Here is a 21,557-nt window from a genome sequence, read left to right as displayed (position 1 = left end):
TACTAATGTTTCGATTACTAATTGCTTTTTTTCCCATCCTGTTCTATTTTTCAATGGGAAAGCAGGCAGTGAAAAATCTCAGCGTTAGTGCTACTTGAAGAGGTTATTATGGACTCTATCCTTAAAAATTTAAAGTCGTGTTACACGTTATTTAACAGGGATACATTCCAAAAAATTGCATCATTAGGTGATTTCTTCCAGCCTCTTGCTCCTGGTCTACAAATCTGTATAGCATGTTACTATACTGAATACTGTAGGCAGTTGGAACACAATGGCAAATGTTTGTCTAAACATAGAAAAGGTACAGCAAAAATATGGTATTATATCTATGGGACCACAGTTGTCTGTGTGGTCTGCTGTTGACCAAGACGTTGTGCAGCATGTGACTATAGTTAACTATGTCCTCACCCTGGGAGGGAAAGGAGTTTAGTTTCTGATACTGTTACTAGCAAGGTGCGCATTAGGTGCGAACTTTGGGATATTGGTTACTACTGAAGTTGATCCTAACACTTAAATATTTTAATTTTTAAAATGTATTAAATGTAATTAAAGATGAAGTTGTTATCATTTGGTCATATGTGGAAGTCAGGCTCCATAGTTTAGAATTAATATGCCTGGCCCCATCGGACATAGGGACTTCACCTCTCAACTCATAGCCTTGATCTGAGAAGCTGTGCCAAGCCCCAGACTCTTTCCTCTGTGCTGTGCTCTTTTGGAGCCTCCACACTGCCACCACTTACGGCAGCTCTGTACAGCCACACAGGATGAAGCACTTCTCAGAAGCCACAAGGAAACAACTAAGAACTGAAACAAAACTCTGTACCTCCCTCCCAGAGGAGTCAGCAGTAAGGGATGATCCACATCTCTTTCTAGGCAACTGAATGGGCTTGTTGTAAAGGGGGGCTTTTCTCTCACGTCTTTCTTCTTGACCATGATCTATAAAACAGTTGGCTGCTTTTAATAAAGCAGTCTGCCCATGAAAAGTAATATGAGGCTAAGTGGTCTATAGAAATGTAGCATCCGTGTCTTGTTCAACTGAGGAAACTTCACCATGTTCAACTGAGGAAACTTCCCAGACAGTTCAGTCAGTTAACAAAATCATCAAGTCATTCCATGTGTAAATTGCCATCATAAGTGCTTTCCAAAGCCCTTGAATGTGTTAGGGAGATGAGAGGTACATGTGAGAGATTATAGCACTACAAGGTCAGCAACCGAAATAAGGTCACAGCTGCTGTAGGCATCAGAGGAGGAGAGAGTCATGCGAGGGAGCAGAGTCTTCCTGGATGCAGGAGCTCTTAGAGTGGAGAGAAAGAGTGTGAGCATTCAGGCTTTTATGTTAGCTTGAGTAGAGACAGAGATGTCCACGGTGAGAGAAGGAATGTAGATGACAGGGCAAAAGAGAATTGAAGAGACTTTTATTTGGAATTTGAGATCTTAAAGAAATGGAATGGGTCTCAGGGGTCTTCTGGTCCAGTTCCTTTAATTATTGGATGGTCCAGTAAGACCCAACAGGTTTCCATGAGGCCACACACTGGCACAATTGCACAGGGGTACATGAGTCAAAGCTAACCTCCTTTTTGTTTGGAAGCCCTTTCTGTAGTGCACAGAGAGAGCCATCAGCCTTGGAACTAAGTAGGATGCCCCTTACCTGTGAAGAAAAGGCAAAAAGATTATTGATGAACTTACCAGACTTACAAAATGGTTTAGAAGGGTACCTTTCACCCAGCCTGCCTAAATGTTAACATCTTTTATAACCACAGGGCAGTGATCAAAATCCAAAAAATAACATTGGTATAATAATATTAACTAATGCACAGGCCTTCTTCAAGTTTCATCAGTTGTCCTACTAATGTCCTTTTTCTGAACCAAAATCTAATTCAGGATCACACATTACATTTAAAGAGTCGTAACATCTCCCTAGGTCTCCTTTAATCTGAAACAGTTCCTCAGTCTTTCTTATGACTTTTATGACCTTGGTACTTCTGAGAAATACTAGCCAGCTATTTTGTAGAATGTCCCTTGATTTAGGTTTGGCTGACGTTTCTTCATGATTCACTGTCGATTATGCCTTCGGAAGAATACCACAGAAGTGAAGTACCCTTTTCATTGTATGGTTTCGGGAGGCAGTGATGTCAATAGTCTCATTACTGATGATGTTCAGTAACATCATTTGGTTAAGGTGGTGTCTACTGGAAAATTACTGTTTTTCCTTTTGTCATTAATAAGTATCTTGGAGCCGGGCATAGTGGCTCATGCCTGTAATCCCAACACTTTCAGAGGCTGAGGTGGGCTGATAACTCAAGCTCAGGAGTTTGAGACCAGCCTGACCAACATGGTGAGAGCCCATTGCTACAGAAAATTTAAAACTTGGCCAGACGTGGTGGTGCGTACCTGTAGTCCCAGTAACTCAGGAGGCTGAGGCGGGAGGATCACTTGAGCCTGGGAGGTTAAGGCTGCAGTGAGACATAATTGCACCACTGCATTCCGCCTGGGCAACAGAGCTGGGCCTGATCTCAAAAAAAAAAAAAAAAAAAAAAAAAAAAGTATCTTGGGGGAACTGAGCATCTCTTCTGAGTTTCTCAAGTGACTCTGAGTGTGTTGACAAATTCGAGATAGGATGCAGAAATAAGATGAAGTGAAGAAGTTGAGAATGTTTTAATTAGAAAGTCTTATGGTAATATAGGAGGAGTGAAGCTAGATGTTCAGATAAAGGAGTAAAGAGAGACTAATAGCTCTTGAGGAAAGTGGAGCCGTCTTGAAATACGTGCTGCTGGGAGGTACTGGTCGGAAGTCAGCCTGGTTTAAAGGATTGTTTCTGAGCTGCTTTGAAGTCACATGGCATGGTGTATTGGTGAACCCAATGTGCACAAGTTCCATCACTTTTTCTACAGTGCTCAGAAATTTGGGAGCTCAAGTAGAGAAAGTTTTGAATAAAGCACATTTAAGATTGTGTAGGGGAGCCAAGAGACCTTGAACTGCTAGCATGAGTGGCACTGAAATGTGCAGGCTTGGCAGGACCGGGAATGTGGTCATTAAGGGGTCAGTGGATTAGGTGACATGATGATTCAGCAGCTTGAAAATGATACAGTGTTTGGAGGAGCTGTAAGTGTGAATACCTTACTCAGTAGGTGTGAGGGGACAGACGGGGAGGTGGGAGATGCTAGAAGGACGTGGTTAGAAGGGCAGAGAACATACTGACATAATGCCTGCAGGCCAGAGATGGGGTCCTAGGCATAGTCCCTAATGCGAGCTCCTATGAGGGGAACCAAGTCAAAACTAAACAAGAACAACCAAGGTTTTGTGTTGTTTGTTTCGGTTTGGTTTGGTTTTTTGTTTTGTTTTGTTTTCTTGAAACACAGTCTCGCTCTGTTACCCAGGCTGGAGTGCAATGGCTCAATCTCGGCTCACTCTGACTCTGAGGTTCAAGATATAAGATATTCAGCCTCCCAAGTAGCTGGGGCTACAGGCGCACACCGCTGCACCCACCTAATTTTTGTATTTTTTAGTAGAGACGGGGTTTTGCCAAGTTGGCCAGGTTGGTCTCGAACTCCTGACCTCAGGTGATCTGCCCGCCTCAGCCTCTCAAAATGCTGGGATTACAGACCTGAGCCACCACGCCTGGCCACAACCAAGTTTTATTTGTTCTGTGTGTGGCATCTTCAGTTGGTAAATACTTGCTGAATTGCCTTCTCTTGTGAAACACTTATTAAAATTTTCTGATCATCTTTTGGTAGTATTTGGATATATTTTTCAAGCTTTTTGTTTAATCAGCTTATAATTGTCCATGGTTATTTGGTTATTTGTTAGAAATAAATCTTTAAAATGTTGGAAGGGGGATGTCTCGTGTGGAGGGCTGAAAAAAGAAATGGAAGAAGAAATCAATCAGTGAGTACCAACATAATGATGATTTTGATCTGTATAATTTATCTTATCTTTTTTTTTTCTTTTTTAAATAAAAGTAGAAGGTGAATTACAAGAAAAAATATTCAGACAAGTCTGAAATGGAGCAAGTGAAAATACTCTTCTTACTCCACCCCACAGGTAGACGACCATACTGAGTTTGGTGTGTATTCTTCCAAAGTATTTTCTCTGTGAGACCATAGGGAGTTACGTTGTAAATGAGCACAAGGCAAATCACAACCAAATTTACCTTTGAAAACCCCTTAATTGGGCCGGGTGCGGTGGCTCACGCCTGTAATCCTAGCACTTTGGGAGGTCGAGGCAGGCGGATCACAAGGTCAGGAGGTCAAGACTACGGTGAAACCCCATCTCTACTAAAAATACAAAAAATTAGCCGGGCGCGGTGGCAGGCCCCTGTAGTCCGAGCTACTCAGGAGGCTGAGGCAGGAGAATGGCGTGAACCCAGGAGGTGGAGCTTGCAGTGAGCCGAGATCGCGCCACTGCATTCCAGCCTGGGGGACAGAGCAAGACTGCGTTTCAAAAAAGAAAACCCCTTAATTGTCCATACGGAGCAATAAACAGTGTGGGCGTAGTGTAACTCAAGATTTCTAACACCGTGTTTCCTCCAGCATTGAAACAGATTGCTCTTTTTTTTTTGAGATGGAGTCTCACTCTGTCACCCAGGCTGGAGTGCAGTGGCGCGATCTCAGCTCACTGCAAGCTCTGCCTCCCGGGTTCATGCCATTCTCCTGTCTTAGCCTCCTGAGTTGCTGGGACTACAGGCGCCCACCTCCATGCCCGGCTATTTGTATTTTCTTTCTTTTTTTTTTTTTTCAGTAGAGACGGTGTTTCACCGTGTTAGCCAGGATGGTCTACATCTCCTGACCTCGTGATCGCCCCCACCTCGGCCTCCCAAAGTGTTGGGATTACAGGCGTGAGCCACCGTGCCTGGCCCAGACTGCTCTTTCTTTAGTGGAGCACCAGATGCAGTAGTTGGCTTTCACTGGGCTCAGCTTGGGGACATGTCCACACTATGAGCTGTGCGTGCACACTGAGACCCAAGCTCAGGGCATATGCTCATTAAGTGAAATGGCCAGCATTGAATCACTCCGCTAGTCTCTTTCCTTGCTCACTGCTGTAACTCTTTGTTAGGAAGACATCTGCTTGTAATTCTTTAGCTGGCTTCCTTCCTTTGAACTGCTGTTATTTTTTCACATCTCAGGTGATTTATTTCTTTGTCCGTTCTTAGAGGGAAGTCTGTTCTTGTCCAGTTTTTTTTGTTGTTTGTTTATTTGTTTGTTTGTTTTGAGACAGGGTCTTGCTCTCGCTCTGCCATCCAGGCAGTGGATGGAGTGCAATAGCACCATCTGGGCTCAGTGCAACCTCTGCACCACTCCCCACCCCCACCCCCCAGGCTCAATCTATCCTCCCACCTCAGCCTCCCAAGTAGCTGGGACCATAGGCATGCACCACCATGCCTGGCAAATTTTTTGTATTTTTAGTAGATATAGGGTCTCACTGTGTTTTCCAGGCTGGTCTCGCACTCCTGAGCTCAAGCCATCCACCTGCCTTGGCCTCCCAAAGTGCTGGGATTACAGGCATGAGCCACTGTGGTCTCCCTCAATTCAACATTTTTAAGGAATCCCTTGACTTTATGGTATGATAACATCACATTTCTCTACATCCAGTTGTAATCTGGATTTTATAACCCTGTTATCAGGAATGCTGATGTTCAGCCATTCATCAATAATGTCTGAAGCATTTTAAGCAACAGCAATGTCTTAATCATATTTATGTTATGAAAAGATAATTCTAGGTGTGATGTGGAGAGTGCATCCCCATTAGGCCCCCTATAATCCACAGAAACCAGTCAGTACATGATGTATTATTAATGTAGGCAAGCGTTATGGGGAACTTTGATTTGTGTCGTGATGATAGACAGGGGGATAAGTGGATGGATTTGGGAGTCGGTGATGAGTTAGATACTGGGGCAAGGTGAAGAAGAGGGGAGAGTCGAAGATGACTCCTGAGTTTCTGAAGTGTAATAGCATCATCAGTGGTGTCGTTACATGCAACAGGGAACAAGGGGGGATATCAGGCACTAGGGCGAGATCTTGAGTTCTATTTTAGATGTATTCAATTTGAGCTACCTTGAGACATTACAAGTGGAGACATTTTGAGAAGACTGCCCAGTGGTACTGATAAGGCCTGGGAGAAAACAACTGGATTAGAGATAGGAATCTATGAGGCATCTGCATTTAACTGTTAATTAAAGCAGTGGGTGTGGATGAGATCACTTAAGAGTCTAGGGAATAAGAAGAGGAAGCCCTAGTACCCTGCCTTGAGGGATTCCGTGTTTAAATGGCCTCGCCAAGGTGAATGAGGCAAAAAGGAGACAGAGGAGGAGCAACCAGAGAGTTAGGAGGGAAAATAAGGATGTTGGTGAGTCACAGAGGATGGGAAGAATGGTTTTCAGAGGAGGGTGTAACCAGCAGTTCCGAATCCTGTGGAAAGTTCAGGTGTAATTGTTGGGAATGAAGTTTTTGGTGTCAAGGAAAAAAAAAAAAAACGCGGGAACAAATAATCTCTCAACAAGGAGAGCTTTACTTTCTGCAGAAAGGGTGCTACTCAATAGTTGTCTGGCCACGAGAGCACACGGAACAAAGTAGACAGAGTTACTTATAACCTGACGTGTTTACCCTACTGCTGTGTCCAGTTTCCTTTGGCTGGGATAGGACCTCACATTTTACACTTTATCCTATTGGCTATTAGTTTAAAACTTTCTTAATTAGGTAAGGGGAACAGAACAAAGAAAAGGAAGTTGCCCAGGGCTAGTTACGGAAGCATCTCCAAATAAGGAATGGCATGCACTGTGGGCTCCAGTGTGCCTAGTTCTGTCCAGGCATGCTGGAGCAAGCTAGGAAAGCGGATTTGGAATACACACACACACACACACACACACACACACACACACACACACACACACTCACTAAGAGTGGATAGCAATCTTATAGTAAGAAATTGTGACTTCATAATCTTTGAAGAAGAACTTTCCCATTTCTCACAGTAAAAGACACAAAATTGTATTTAATGACATGCAGGTCAGTGACTAGCCAAAAGGATTGGGCTGAAGAGTGAGTAAGAAAAAAAGACTTGGACTATAGTAAATACAGACAAATGTTTTGAGAGGTTTCATTATGAGGTGCTGGGCAGAGGCAGGGGGGCGGGGGGCGATTGTGGAATCTAAGGAGGACCTATTTGATTTTGTCAAGTGGAGTCTTAATCAGGTTTAAAACGGATAGGAAGAAATTAGGTGAGGGGAGATTGACTCTATGAGGAGGAGATGAGGTAACAGGCAGGGTGAGTTCCTAAGAAGGCATGGGGGTGGGGAGATCCAAAAGCAGGTGAAGATTAATGTAGGTGGCAGGTGCAGTATCAGCTGGTGAGGGAATTCCTTCTGAAAGGGAATGGGGCTTTATACACAGTCCATAATGCCATTCAACTCAGAAATACAATATATAGCTTTCTCTTCTTTTTTTTTTTTTTTTTTTTTTTTGAAGACAGGATCTCGCTCTGTCACCCAGACTGGAGTGCAGTGATGCAATCATAGCTCACTGCAGCCTCAACCTCCTGACCTCAGCCTCAGCCTCAGCCTCATGAGTAGTTGAGACTATAGGTGCATGCCACCACATACTCAGCTAACTAACTTTTGTTGGGTTTTTTTTTTTTTTTTTGAGACAGAGTCTTGCTCTGTGGCCCGGGCTGGAGTGCAGTGGCCGGATCTCAGCTCACTGCAAGCTCCGCCTCCCGGGTTCACGCCATTCTCCTGCCTCAGCCTCCCAAGTAGCTGGGACTACAGGCGCCCGCCACCTCGCCCGGCTAGTTTTTTTGTGTTTTTTAGTAGAGACGGGGTTTCACCATGTTACCCAGGATGGTCTCGATCTCCTGACCTCGTGATCCGCCCGTCTCGGCCTCCCAAAGTGCTGGGATTACAGGCTTGAGCCACCACACCCGGCCTTGTTTTTTTTTTTTTTTAAGAGATGGAGTCTCACCATGTTGCCCAGGCTGGTCTCAAACTCCTGGGCTCAAGTGATCCACCTGCTGCAGCCTCCCAGAGTGCTGGGATCACAGGCGTGAGCCACCACACCCAGCCATAAATGGCTTTCTAATTGTGTTCCTGCCTCTCTCCTTCCTTATTTTTTTGGGGGGATGGGGCATAGGGGGGAAGAGCTTTATTGAGATATAACTTACATGCCATATAGTTCACCCATTTGAAGGGTACAATTCACTGGTTTTTCGTTTATTCACAAGTATGTGTAACCATAACCACAAGTCAATTTTAGGTCATTTTGTCACCTCACAAACCTGTACCCTTTAGTTATTCACCTCCCTTCTTTCTTATTCATCTTTTGCTGTCAGAATAGAATATGGTCTGAATTCAGATTTTAAAATCATACAATGATTTCAAAGAAAAGTATAAACTGAGGTACATGAAGAATTGTTAAGAGCTTTAAAACTTTGATCTAACCAGAGAAGCAAAGGAGGCTGAGGCCTCCTACTTAGGGTCACTGGCGTAGAATCAATAGATAATGCATTCACAAAACCTATTAGGTATCAGATTCTTCCTGTCAAAGAGAATTATCTGAAGAATAGAGATAATAAAATGGGGTGGAAAACGCAATGCATGCAAATAGACTGTAAGAGAACACCTACTATTGCTAAATGATTTTTCTCTTGGCCCGGAAAAATTACATTCTGGGTTACTGAATTTGAGATTTCTAAGGCATTCCCGAGAATGAAGTAGTAACAGCAGGCTGGAAAAGGTAGACTCGGCTTAGCATTGATACTGAGTATGGTTTCATAATGGGATTATTAGGAGGATGACTTACAAGCATTTAGAAAAGAATGTCGTAGTCAGTAGATACTAGTGTAGGCATAGTAAAAAGGTCAGACCAAATAACTTCATTTTCTTATGGTCAGGAAATAGGGAAGAAATAGTATAATTTAATTTTATCAAGGTATTTGACAGAAAAAACCTTTTGAATGTAACTTGGAAATAGTTGCATATATACATGACTGAGCAACCCTGCCCCAAGATTTGTAGTAGATCATTACTGAAAGGAGCATGATGATTCAGAGACATGATGGGCTCTATTCATGCATCATTCCTTTCCAGCATTTTGGTCAATGATTGAGGCAGGTCATGGGAGACATGCATATGAGATTTTCATATGATACAAGTGTGAGAGCGGGTAGCTAATACATTGGATGTCCATCAGAATCCAGAGTTACTGCCATAATCTTGAATGATGGGCTGATGAGATTAAATTAAATAGAAAAGTTAAAGTCTTCATTGCAGTGTAATTCACCCCAGTTTAAGAATAACATTTGGAAAGACCTGTCTTTATCAAGCAGTACCTGTGAAAACCAAAGACATTTTGTTCACTGTAAGCTCTCTCTGAGTCAATTATACAATATAATTGCAAAAATTCTTAAAAAGTAGCCTTGGGCTGCACTAACATTTGTAATGGAGGAGTGGTGGTCTGGTGTCTTCTGCATTGTACCGTTCTGGATAGGGCTGAGTGTTAGCTCTGCCTTTCTTAGGAGGTTAATCAAAGAACCTGAGGGGAGGTTTTCTGGAGAAGATGACAATTTAGGGAACCTAGGCAGGCTGCCCTCAAGAGATTTATGTGGAAGATAAGTTAAAATATTGCCTGATCTGCAGTATAAACCCAAGGCCAGCAGACAGTGTAATGAAGCAATGTTTGTCTCATAGATTTGTCTAACAGATATCTGATTCTGAATTCTGCTAATCCTGCATTACTGGACACTGGAAATATTTAAGGTAAAGTCATGTGATTTGGTAGGAAGGTTAGAAGGTTACGTAACTGAGATGATCCTCTAAGTACTGTTGAACGCTGAGATTTTGTGAATCTGTGCAAAGTAATCTCCTTGAAGTATATTTCTGATCATAAATGCTTCAGTTTATATAAGTTTTTATAGCCTTTATGTTATGTCTCTTTAATACTCTACTTGGGTCTCCTTTGTCGGTTTATTAACTATAAATCTTTTATTTTGTTTTTGGGGTTTTTTTTTTTTTTTTTTTTTTTTTTTTAGCTGGTGCTTTAGGGCTTATAGTATATACCTTTAACTTACTATAGTCTATCTTCAGGAAATATACTGCCTCAGTTGTTATAAGAACCTGACAACAGTATACCTATATACCTCCATTACACCTCTTGGAGCTATTGTTGCCATTTTTGTTCTGCATGTACATAACCCCAGATACATTGTTATTTTTGCTTTAAAGAGCCAGTTCTCGCTGGATGCAGTGACTCTCGCCTGTAATCCCAGTACTTTGGGAGGCCAAGTCAGGTGGATCACAAGGGCATGAGATTGAGACCATCCTGGCCAACATGGTGAAACCCCATCTCTACTAAAAATACAAAAATTAGCTGGGCATGGTGGCATGCACCTGTAGTCCCAGCTACTCAGGAGGCTAAGGCAGGACAATTGCCTGAACCTGAGAGGCGGAGGTTGCAGTGAGGTGAGATTGCGCCACTGTACTCCAGCCTGGGTGACAGAGCAAGACTCCAATTCAAAAAGAAAAAAAGCTAATTCTCTTTTAAATAAAAGGGAATTTTTTGTTTAATATTTACTCACATTACTATCTTCATTGCTTTTCATTCTTTTGTGAAGAACCATTTTTCTTCAGCCAGTAGAACTTCCTTAAATATTTCACAAAGTACAAGTCTCTGGTGTTGAAATATTTCTAGTTTCTGTGTCTCAAAAACTCTTTATTCTGCCTTTGTTTTTGAAAGATATTTTTGCTGGGGTATAAAATTTTAGGATGACAATTTGGTTGTGGTTTTCAGTATTTTAACAGTGTTCCTCCACTGTGTTTTGACGTGCATCATTCCTGTCAGGAAGTCTGTTGTCATTTCTTTGATTCTTTGTCCGTAATACTTTTCCCCTCTGGCTACTTTTAAGATTCTTTCTTTAGCACTGAATTTAAGCAGTTTGATTATTCTATGCCTTGGCATTGTCTTCCTGTTTCTCATGCTTGGGATTTTTTAATGTTTTGGCTCTGTGGAATTCAGTTTTCATTAAATTTGGAAAACATTCGTCCATTATGTTTTCAAATATTTTATCTGCCCTTCCACCTCCTTTGAGGGCTGCAGTTACATGTCTGTAAGATTGCTTAAAGTTATCCCCTAGCTCACTAATGAGATGTCCCTTTTTTCCCCTAAGTTTCATTTTACATAGATTTTAGGCTCTTTGTGTTTACTAACCTATTATCTACTGTCTAATCTGCTGTTAATCCCATCTGGTATAATTTTTGTCTTAGACCTTGTAGTTTTATTTCTAAGTGTTTCATTCAGGTGTTTTTTATGCCTTTCATTCCTCTACTTACCATGGTACATTTTTCTTAAATATATTGAATACAGTTATAGTAACTATTTTAATGTCCTTGTTGAGTAATTCTGCCGTCTGTGCCATTTCCACAGCTGTTTCTGTTGATTAGTTATTATTAGTCATGTTTTCCGATTTTGGTCCTTTCCAGGATTTCTGTTAAGCTTTGTTGGGCAGGACCAGATCAGAGTTTGGCCTAGGATTAATTTTGTATGCCTAGTGAGGCAAAATCCCCTGAGTCCTTTGCTTGATGACTAGTGAATATGAGGTTTTCCATTAGGCTGGTAGGAAACAAAAGCTATTTCCAGCCCCATGTGAGCTCCAAGGTTCTGGTTCCTAGCCTTGGCTACTTTCCTTACCCACATGTGGTTATCAGTACTCGGTTGAAGACAGGAGTGGGCTCTGCAGGGCTCTGCGATGCTCTGTCTGGTCAGCTCTCTCCTCTCTGCCCTGTAAACTCTGGTCTTCTTGGCCTCCCTGGGTTGCCAGCTCTGCCCATGGAGACCACCACCTCTTCTGGATGGCTTCCACCTCCGTGTGCTGTGGCCTAGCAAAAAGGTAGGGTAATTATGAAGTTCCCCTCATTTGTTTTCCTTCTTTCAGGGATCACTGTCCTGTACTGCCTGAAGTCCAGTGTTTAAAAGTCATTGTTTTGGCCAGGCACAGTGGCTCACACCTGTAATCCCAGCACAAGTTGGGCAGATCACTTGAGCCCAGGAGTTTGAGACCAGCCTGAGCAAGATGGCAAAACCCCATCTCTACTAAAAATACAAAAATTGGCCTGGCATGGTGGCACACACCTGTGGTCCCAGTTACTCAGGAAGCTAAGGCAGGAGGATTGCGTAAATCCAGGAAGTTGAGACTGCAGTGAGCTGTGATCACACCACTGCACTCCAGGCCTGGGTGACAGCACGAGACCCTGTCTCTAAAAAAGAAAAAAAGTTGTTTTTAATTAGTCTTTTTCATGGGAAAAGGTAAATCTGGCCCTCCTCTCTCTTGAGCAGAAGTAGAAGCTCTTTAGTGACTTTTTAATCTATCACTAACACCTGAGCTTTGCACTCAGCCATTTTCTGCTCTCTCCCTTATTTCCTCCACACCTTTTCTGTGATAGGACTTGTACTTTCCCTTCTCCCTCATCCCTAGCTCATGCCATTCCTTATTCTCCATGCTTGCTTGACAGAATCTCTTCATTCTTGGGGATCAGCCCAGTTGCCTCTTTGGTGATGTTTCCCTCCCACTTGAGGAAGTGAACCTTTTCCCTGTTTTGTTTCTGCCATACATAAACATGTTTCAGTGTGTGGGTGTCTGTTGTGCACATGCTGGCTCCTGTGGAGTGTGCCTGTTGGTTCCCATGTGCACGCACACGTAACACCCAGCTCCTGAGGGTGAGGATGGAGCTTGCCCACTTTGCTTCTTGTTCATAGGTCCATGGGTCTGTAATATAGAGAGGTGATTTGACAATTTTGATGCGTTATATGTTTGTTAAAATGAATTGTTTTTTCTCCTCTTCGCCAACTCTTCTCTCTAAAATTAGGCTACAGAAGAAGTTTCCAAAAATCTGGTTGCCATGAAAGAAATTCTGTATGGCACAAACGAAAAAGAGCCTCAGACAGAAGCAGTAGCTCAACTTGCTCAAGAACTCTATAATAGTGGGCTCCTTAGCACCCTGGTAGCTGATTTACAGCTCATTGACTTTGAGGTAAGAAATCAGTTTCTTATTTTTAAAAAACAGTACCCTGCACATAATTCTTTTCCGTACGTTCTCTCTTTTGGAACATTGTAAGATTATTCTTGGGCTCTTGGCTCAGGGTTACCGACCTCTGTCAACATGCCTGGGCTGCCTACCTGATTAGCAGAGCAAAGGCAGGAACCTAGGGGTGTTTCAGGCTTGGGACAGGATTCTTCCATGTTTCATCACATTGGATATGTAGTTTCTTAGATGCTCATTATGCCTTTTCATTTAGGTTGTTTTAAAAAACAGCTGCTCATTAGAGCACTGTAGCACTGTAGTGCTCTAATAATTCACTGGCCCTTGACTTTCAAAGAATAAACAATCTAAAGACAACTATAGAATGTTAGAATTGCAGAGGAAAATACAATCTTAGAGAACTATCCAGTTATGTCTCTTTGTTACCTGTTAATTCATTACAGCCAGAGACCATATGTGTTTTGTTAGCTTAGCACTGCTTTTAAATTTTAAATTAGTATAACATTTAAGTGACAGGACATTTATACACAGTCTGAATTTCTGGCTTCTCTTGAAAATTTTGATTCTAGCAATATTGGGTATATAGTCCTACTTGACCCTTCAGCTAGAGCAGAGTTAGCATCACAGGGCATCCACACCTGGGTTTGCTTCTCCTGTCTCAGGCCCATTTGAATCTCCTGCCCAGCCCTGGTAGGCATTTGACATTGTTGCCCAAGTTAATACAGTTGGATCATGCTATGTTAAATATTTAGTGAATTTAACAGTGAGAATAATGATCCTGGAGACCATCTGAACAGTCGCGATGCATATATGGTAATGAAGCTAATGAGGCGCTGTGGCTCTTTGTCATCAGTATGCTTTGTTTTAAGCCCCAGTGGTTGTCAGCCTGAATGAGTGGATGTCTGTACAGGTGCTTGAAAGACAGGTACATGTTTCAGAGGAGAAAATGACAGACATGTAGTCAGATTAAATTTTGGAAAAGGATGAGAGGGTATGGTTCATGAGTTGAGTATAATACTGATAATAAAGTAAAATTTTATTTCTGTCCTACTGTAGAGCAGATGGAACTGCAATGTTTCCATTTTATAGCTGATGTCATCTGTTTTTAATAATGTATCAAATTCCAACAGCAACAATTTTTATTGCCTCTGCAAAGTTGGGAATGTAGTGGAACATCTAGGTTCCTTCTCCTTTGTCTGCCTCCACCTGGCCTGGACGCTGAATTTAATATTTATGTGGAACTTTAAAGACATCAGCTTAAAAGAAAATTGTGCCCTTATTGCTGGTTCTTAAAGAAAGGCTGGTTCTTAGAGGTTGCCTTTACTGCTCCTGAGCTAGTGCAGGGCCCAGGATTATCTCTCTGTTTGTGCTTTAGGTATATCCTGGAAAGCCAGCATTTCACTCACTCTCCTATGGGCTTGTTAGCCTTATAACAAGTGACTCCAAATGCTACTTGGAGTCCAGTTCTCCATTTGTTGATTTCTTGTGCAGCTTTCTGATTGTAAGATTCAGTGGAAGGATCCATCTGTTTTGTACAGTAGTGTAATGAAGTTCTGATCTCTGAACTACTGTATCATGTGATTCTTAGTTATTATTAATCTATATAAAGTCTTCCCTAAATAGGCCTCATTTAATTGGAAGATAGGTCTACTTTCCATTAAAGCCCAGTTTCATACAGAATTCTTCCATTTTTAATGTGGCAGCAGAGGATATTTTCCTCTCCTTCCATCACTATAAAAGGAAAGCACATATAGTGTTCCCAATGTAAGCATCTTATTTGAAGCTGCTTGTTCCATTTGGGTGGAATTCAGATCCCTTAGATTGTTAACATATTGCAGGGTTTTGTTTCTCATATCAGAGTCAGCATGATCCTGAGACTCAGAAATCATTGAAATTATATGTGGAATATAGTCAACCCATTGTTGTTTTTGTCAACACATTGTTCGTGTTAAAAATAGTACACTAGTAAACTTAGAATATAGAATTACAAATGAAGAGATAATTTAATGTCTATGAATGTGTTAAAGTCAGATACTCAGTCGTAACAATAAGTACAATGGCCTTATTCGAGTTCATTTGGGAGGGTGAATGGGCATTTTGATGTTTAGTCAGGAAAATATGTTAATGATTGTATTCCTAATAGGGCAAAAAAGACGTGGCTCAGATTTTCAACAATATTCTCAGAAGACAAATTGGTACAAGAACTCCTACTGTTGAATACATCTGCACCCAACAGAATATTTTGTTCATGTTATTGAAAGGGTATGTACAATGTAATAAAATTTGTATTCTCAGTTGAACATAAAGGAAAGGTTGCCTTGGGAAAAAAACAGGATGCTGAATGTGGGAGGCATTTTCTCTGTAGTTAAGATTATTTTTTCATAGATTTTGAACACCTCTCCCTCCTTGAAATTCAACTTGTGAGTGAAATTGAATTTGAAAATGCCCTACAGGTGGGAGTTTAAAATTAGGTGAATTCTGAGCCTTTAAATTCACAAATCCAGCGTGACTGAAGGAAAAAATAGTAATTCTCTGTGGTCTTATTTCTGTTCTCTAGGACTTAAAAAAGTTGGATTTACGGCGACATAATATGCACGCCGTAAGGCAGTAAAAACTGCCTCTTAAATGGAGCATGGATTATCTACAGCTTTACTTTGTTGGATCAGCAAAGTACATGTTTATGAAGTAGTGCCCTTTGATTTTTACCTCTCTGTGTCCACTTACTAATCCATATAATTTGGTATTTCACAGCGCATCTTCCTGAAATTACTACTGGTCTAAGCAGACATTAATGTTTAGGGGTAGTCTTGTCAGTTTAAAAGCAAAAAAAAAAAAAAAAGCCTAAAAACCGAACCATAGAACCAAATGCCCTTCTCCTTCTCCCTCATCCCTGAGCCTCATTGACTGGCAAGGTAATGTTCTGCTGTTTCACACGAGAGTTGTGTGCCAGCCCCGGGTATGGTGTGCGTCTGTTTGTCCCAGCTTTGGTGGTGGTCTGTTCTATTAAGTTAGTGGGCAGGCATGTTCCTGGCATGGCTGTCGCTGTGAATCAGCTTGCTCTACTCCTCCTGGCTTCATAGCTTGCCTCAGTCTGATTCACATCTCTGCGGTTTAACACTTCCCCCAAGTTCAAACTTGTTTAGACAACGTGTGAGTCAGTGCCTGTGTTGCACGCCAGCATTCTGTTTCCCTCTTTCTATTTCTAACCATCTGTGTTACTTCTTCAGATTTTGGGATACAGAACTTTTGGCATCTGATTTTTTGTTGTATCAATTCAGAGTTGTATGTATAAACATGCAGTGAGTAGTGTGAAATTTTGGTGATCTTAGAGCAGCCTTTAGGTGCCTTTGTGTGTTTTTAAAGCCCGTATTTCCTTTTCCATAGAAACCAAGGATTATTAAAATCAATACATTAGTTAACTCTGCCGACATTTTTCATTTCAGAGTAATCAGAGGCATGATATGAATATTGTTAAATGGCCTGTAAAGAAAGACTTTTGAGATACAATTTATAGTTTAGAGCTCTCACCTGTGCTGGCCAGAGCAGACACTTCCAGCCAGGAAGTACCATGGAGAATGCAACTGGTGGATCTACCAGAAGCCCCTGTCCACCTCCTTTGTTGTGAAAAATGTACATGTAACACTTACCAGTTCCTATCCTAAACCCAGCTTCAACAGTTATGAAAGTTCTGTCATTCTTGTTCCTCTAGTCCTTGCCCCCTTTTTCCTCTGACACATGACATCACCTCAGTATGCATCCCTAGTACACAGTACAAAACACAGTATAACACAGTTACGATACCATTTGCCAACCTAATGTCTAATGCCCGATTTGCAGATTTCCTCAATTTTCACAAAAATGGCATTTTACAGTTAGTTTATTTCATATTACTTCCAGGCCAAACATGGTGGCTCACGCCTGTAATATCAGCATTTGGGAGGCCAAGGCAGGTGGATCACTTGAGTCCAGGAATTTGAGACCAGCCTGAGCAACATGGTGAAACCTCACCTCTACTAAAAATACAAAAATTATCCTGGTGTGGTGGCGCACACCTGTAATCCCAGCTACTCGGGAGGCTGAGGCACAAGAATAGCTTGAACCCAGGAGGTGGAGGTTGCGGTGAGCCGAGATTGCACCACTGCGCTTTAGCCTGGGTGACAGAGCAAGACTTGGTCTCCAAAAAAAAAAAAAAAAAAAAAAAAAGTTCCAAACAAGGTCCACAAACTGAATTTGGTTAATGTAACTCTGAGCCCTCTTTTAATCTGTAATAGTAAATATTGTGCCATTTCTTTGTTGAAGCCTGGATTGTTGGTTTTGTAGAAAAATCATGTATTTTAGACTTGGCATTCCTGTTGCTTCTGTAACATGTTCCACTATCCACTATTGATTTAAGTGGCGGTCAGTTAGATCTGGCTTTTTTTAGATTAGATTCAGATTCACTTTGAGGGGGACGGAAGTTCATGGATGGTGCTATGTGCTTCATATTGAGTGGCACTGGTTATCCCACTTCTGGTGATGTTGGGATTGACCAGTGGATGCAGGTGTTCTCAGTCTGTAATCTGTCCATTACAGAATTCTCATTGACCTTTCGCCTCCTGGTTTTAGTTTCCATTGAGAATCATTGCCTAGATTCAGAATGGCAGTTTCCTGATTCTGTTACTTCTTCTTCATATAATTAAATTGTTTTTATAAAGAAGAACCCTTCCTCTTTGATGACTTAGTTATCCCAAAATAGTCTCATTTTTTAGTATAATCAGGTATTATTTTTTAGTATAATCAGTTAGTGACCTGGCCACTTCCTTAGATAAGTACTGAGTTGTTGTAAGGATCATTATACACTCAAGTTTTTGTCTTTTTAAAAATTATATTTGATATGTCTCAGTCGATTCCAGTCATTACTTTCTTGTGTCCAAATTGCCCCATCTTTGGCCCTTGGGAGCTCCTTCAAGTTGGCTTCTGTGTTCTTTTGGCAAGACCCCATCAGTCTGTGATAGCTTCCTTGCTTTCTGGCGTAGGATGACCATCTTGCTCGTTTTTGTACAAGTCCTGCCAGACCTGGAAACAGCCATTTCTTCAGGGAACACTGTGAACTGCATTTTAAGATTTTTGTACCTTTGTTGATTAATTTAAACTGCTTCCATACAGTGTGATTATCTTCTTAGGCTGTAAGTACTTCTATGGTAGATGTTTATTTGGGGGGCCATGTTGCTAATATTAGCATGCATTTGAAGTCTTATTGCTGGTGTTAGACTACGTTTGGAGGCGATTTTTTTTACTGGCAATTTACATGTTAATATGCTGTTCACTCTAGTGGTCACAGGTTATACGGCATAACTGTTTGCCTTGTACTTGTTTATGGTTTAATCATTTAGACAAGCTTGACAAGCCTCCATCAAAACCTGCTCAACTTGTTGTACCAAACTGTCTTACCCTTGTCCTTCCTGCCTGCTAAAGTTCAGCAAAGATGAATTGTATGATCAGCCATTTTGTGAGCAGATATTTCCATCAAGTAAGAGCCGGTCAGCATTCTAGCTGCATGCCTCCACTGATGCCAAGGAGTGTGGTTTTATCTTGTTGAGGATCTGTGATGTGTAAGAGGACACCACTACTGGATAACAAATGAGTACTGCAGGATTTCAGAGGATAAAATGTGGTTTGAGTTAATAAGGCAAGGACTGATAAAAGGATAGGACTTAAGATGGGACTTCCTAGTAGTTTAGAATTTACGTAGGCAGAAAAGAGAGAGAAGGCATCCTGATGGCATGTGACTGGGAACAAAGGTTATAGGGGCAGGAATGAACATCACATGATTGGCAGCAGTAAGGAGAGAATTTGAAAGTTGTATGGCAGGGTGGGAGGTGACATTGTGGTATAACAGGAGATCTGATGAGGGGAAGACTGGACAGTGAAGTCCAGAAGTTTGTGTTTATTTGATTAGCTAGAAGAAATAATTTTAAGCTCCCAAGCTGGAAATGCTGTTGATACACTTGTGTGTTGGGTAGATTTATTATGACAGAGCTTGAAGAAAGATGCTGGCTAGGAAGCATTTGCAATTGTCTGGGTATGAATTAATGTAGCAGTGGGAATGGATAAAAGGAAATGAAACTAAGATAATCAGAGAAATATTTTTTAAAGCCTTTGAAGGCTTTCAAAGCCTAATGTTGAAAGTGGAAGATTTGGAGTAAAGGAGGAAAGGTTTAGAACTGGGCTGTCCAATATGGTAGCTACTAACCACATGTAATTAATTGAAATTAAATAATATTTACGATTCAACCCCACAGTCACACTACACAAATTTCAGGTGGTCAGTAGCTGTATATGGCCAATCTCTCCATAATGAAACAGCACAGATACAGAACATGGAAATTTCTGTTAAACCTGGTTTAGAACTGGGTGACTGAAACAAAATAATGATGCCAAATTATAGAAATGAGGAAGCAGGCGGGATGGGGGTGATTTTATGGAGGGGGATGAGATTTGATTTGAGATACATTGAGTTGATGGTAGCCCTTTTACGGAAGTTGTCCAGAGGCAACAGAAAGTGCCTAATTCAGAAGTAGACATGGAGGTGGGGTTAGTAGTCGTGGTGGGAGCCATGAGTTTGTATGGGCTTTCATTAGCAGGTTGTAGGCTACAGGTAAAGACCTCAGCCAGGCAAGAAATAGGAACAGTCAGAGAGATAGAAAGGAGAGAACCGTGAAATGTTTTATTTTGGTTTGGTTTTTTACAGCCTGTCAGGACACTTGAGTAGAAGACTGTATTTAACCAAGAGGGAATCTTTGCTGGCCCGTTATTTATTTCGCTAGTGTGTTGGGAAATGGAATATGTCTACAAGAAACTAGAGGAGAATGTGAGGTGGAAAGAAAGCCAGTGCATGCAGCTTGAGAGGAAGTAGAAGAGAGCGATGTGTTTGAGGGGGCGGAAGAGGCCAGTCAGAGGGCTTGTGCACATCCGAAGGGGAAATGCCTCTTGCTTGGCTGAGAGGTGTCTCTCTAATGGCAGGGAAGGAAAAGCCAGAGACATGGGGATGAGCATAGGGAAGGCTATGTGCGGAGAGCTGACAAGGGGGGGCCACCTGCTCCTTCGCCCCTGGGCTCTCTGAAGGAGACACTTTGTGAAGTCCTCAGGAGGTGGCTTATCAGCTTGATAGTGTTTACATGTGGCTGAGAGTCCCCAAGTACTATCTTGAGTATTGAATTAAAACAACAAGGTATAAATTCTATATATTTCTAGACCTATTTAGAGACTCTGAATTTGGGGAAATACTTTGTCTTCTGTGTTTTGATTTAGCTTTTGGTTTTTCTGAATGTCAAGAGCACCATCTGTAAAAGCTAACCCCTGTATAGAGTTATGGTATGACCCGAAATACTTCTCTTGAAATCTTTCAGCTTAAATAATGAAACTTTAGTCACACAGTCACTCGTATGGCTATTTTTCTTTGGTTGAAGGCGGTCATCACCAACTAGTGTGTGTTTGCACTCTGGAGTTAGTTTACCCGAGCACATGCTCTACAGAAACACCTTCTGTAATCTGCGATGGTCATTTAGTTAGGATACATGTCTGAAAACTTTCTGCCCTAAAAGTTTGAACTGTTCAGTGTTGGAGTTTTGAAAGAGCAATCATGTTTGGTTTTTTTTGTTTGGTTTTTTGTTTTTGCAGGTATGAATCTCCAGAAATAGCTCTAAATTGTGGAATAATGTTAAGAGAATGCATCAGACATGAACCACTTGCAAAAATCATTTTGTGGTCGGAACAGTTTTATGATTTCTTCAGATATGTCGAAATGTCAACATTTGACATAGCTTCAGATGCATTTGCCACATTCAAGGTAACATAAAAACTGTAGAATTCTAAATATGCTTGAAAGTCAGATTAACAGGTGTGCTGTTTTTCTAAACCTTTGTTGCCCTCCTAAATCTACACGTGGCTGCCCTCTAGTGGGAAGAGAAAGATACATTTTATATGTATCTGTGTGATAGAGGTATATGCAGTAAAGTCATAGCTTTAAAAGGGTGGAAAAGTTAGATTCTAAAATATATCTAAAAGACAAAAGTCCTGTGTGGTCAACATTTTACTTTGCTGTTAAATTATAATTAAGTATGATACACTGTACAGCATATGTAACAACCAGGTTTTCTCCTGTGTTGAAACACTGTGTAGCAGTTTCTTTGGTTAAGCACCAGATGAAGTAGTTGGCTTCTGTTCAGGTTTCTGTTAATTTGGAATATACACTTCATGAAATATTAGGACCACATTCAGGACAGAGATACATTGTAGATAGGCCCGAGGAAACAGTGGATTCACTCTCCCACCTCCTGCTCACACTGGATCATGTCTGTTAAATGTAGTGTGTGGACAGAATCACCTATGCTATTCAAATCATAATGTATCTTCCCTGCTCCCCCATCTGCCTTTCCTCCCTTGGTGTATATTCGTATAAATTAAATACACGCATGATGTGATAGCACTGTACAACATGTAGATTCTTGTTTTGAGTTACAAGGTTCTGTGCTGTTTACAATCTATGAATAAAGCA

General features: G+C 41.3%; 1 protein-coding gene across 1 annotated transcript in view; it reads left to right on the top strand.

The window, feature by feature from the left end:
- The window catches only part of CAB39 (calcium binding protein 39), a 109,590-nt gene that overhangs the window by 66,525 nt on the left and 21,508 nt on the right, over positions 1 to 21,557 (top strand). The window contains exons 3-5 of the mRNA XM_010355798.2: positions 12,848 to 13,012; positions 15,165 to 15,283; positions 20,681 to 20,849. Of these exons, the coding sequence (XP_010354100.1) occupies positions 12,848 to 13,012; positions 15,165 to 15,283; positions 20,681 to 20,849 (453 nt within the window). The remainder of the gene's footprint in view (positions 1 to 12,847; positions 13,013 to 15,164; positions 15,284 to 20,680; positions 20,850 to 21,557) is intronic.

This window comes from Rhinopithecus roxellana, chromosome 14 (genome assembly GCF_007565055.1).
Source record: "Rhinopithecus roxellana isolate Shanxi Qingling chromosome 14, ASM756505v1, whole genome shotgun sequence".
Lineage (NCBI taxonomy): Eukaryota > Metazoa > Chordata > Mammalia > Primates > Cercopithecidae > Rhinopithecus > Rhinopithecus roxellana.
The sequence above is the reverse complement of the archived record's forward strand: the minus strand, read 5'-3'. Positions and strand labels throughout refer to the sequence as shown.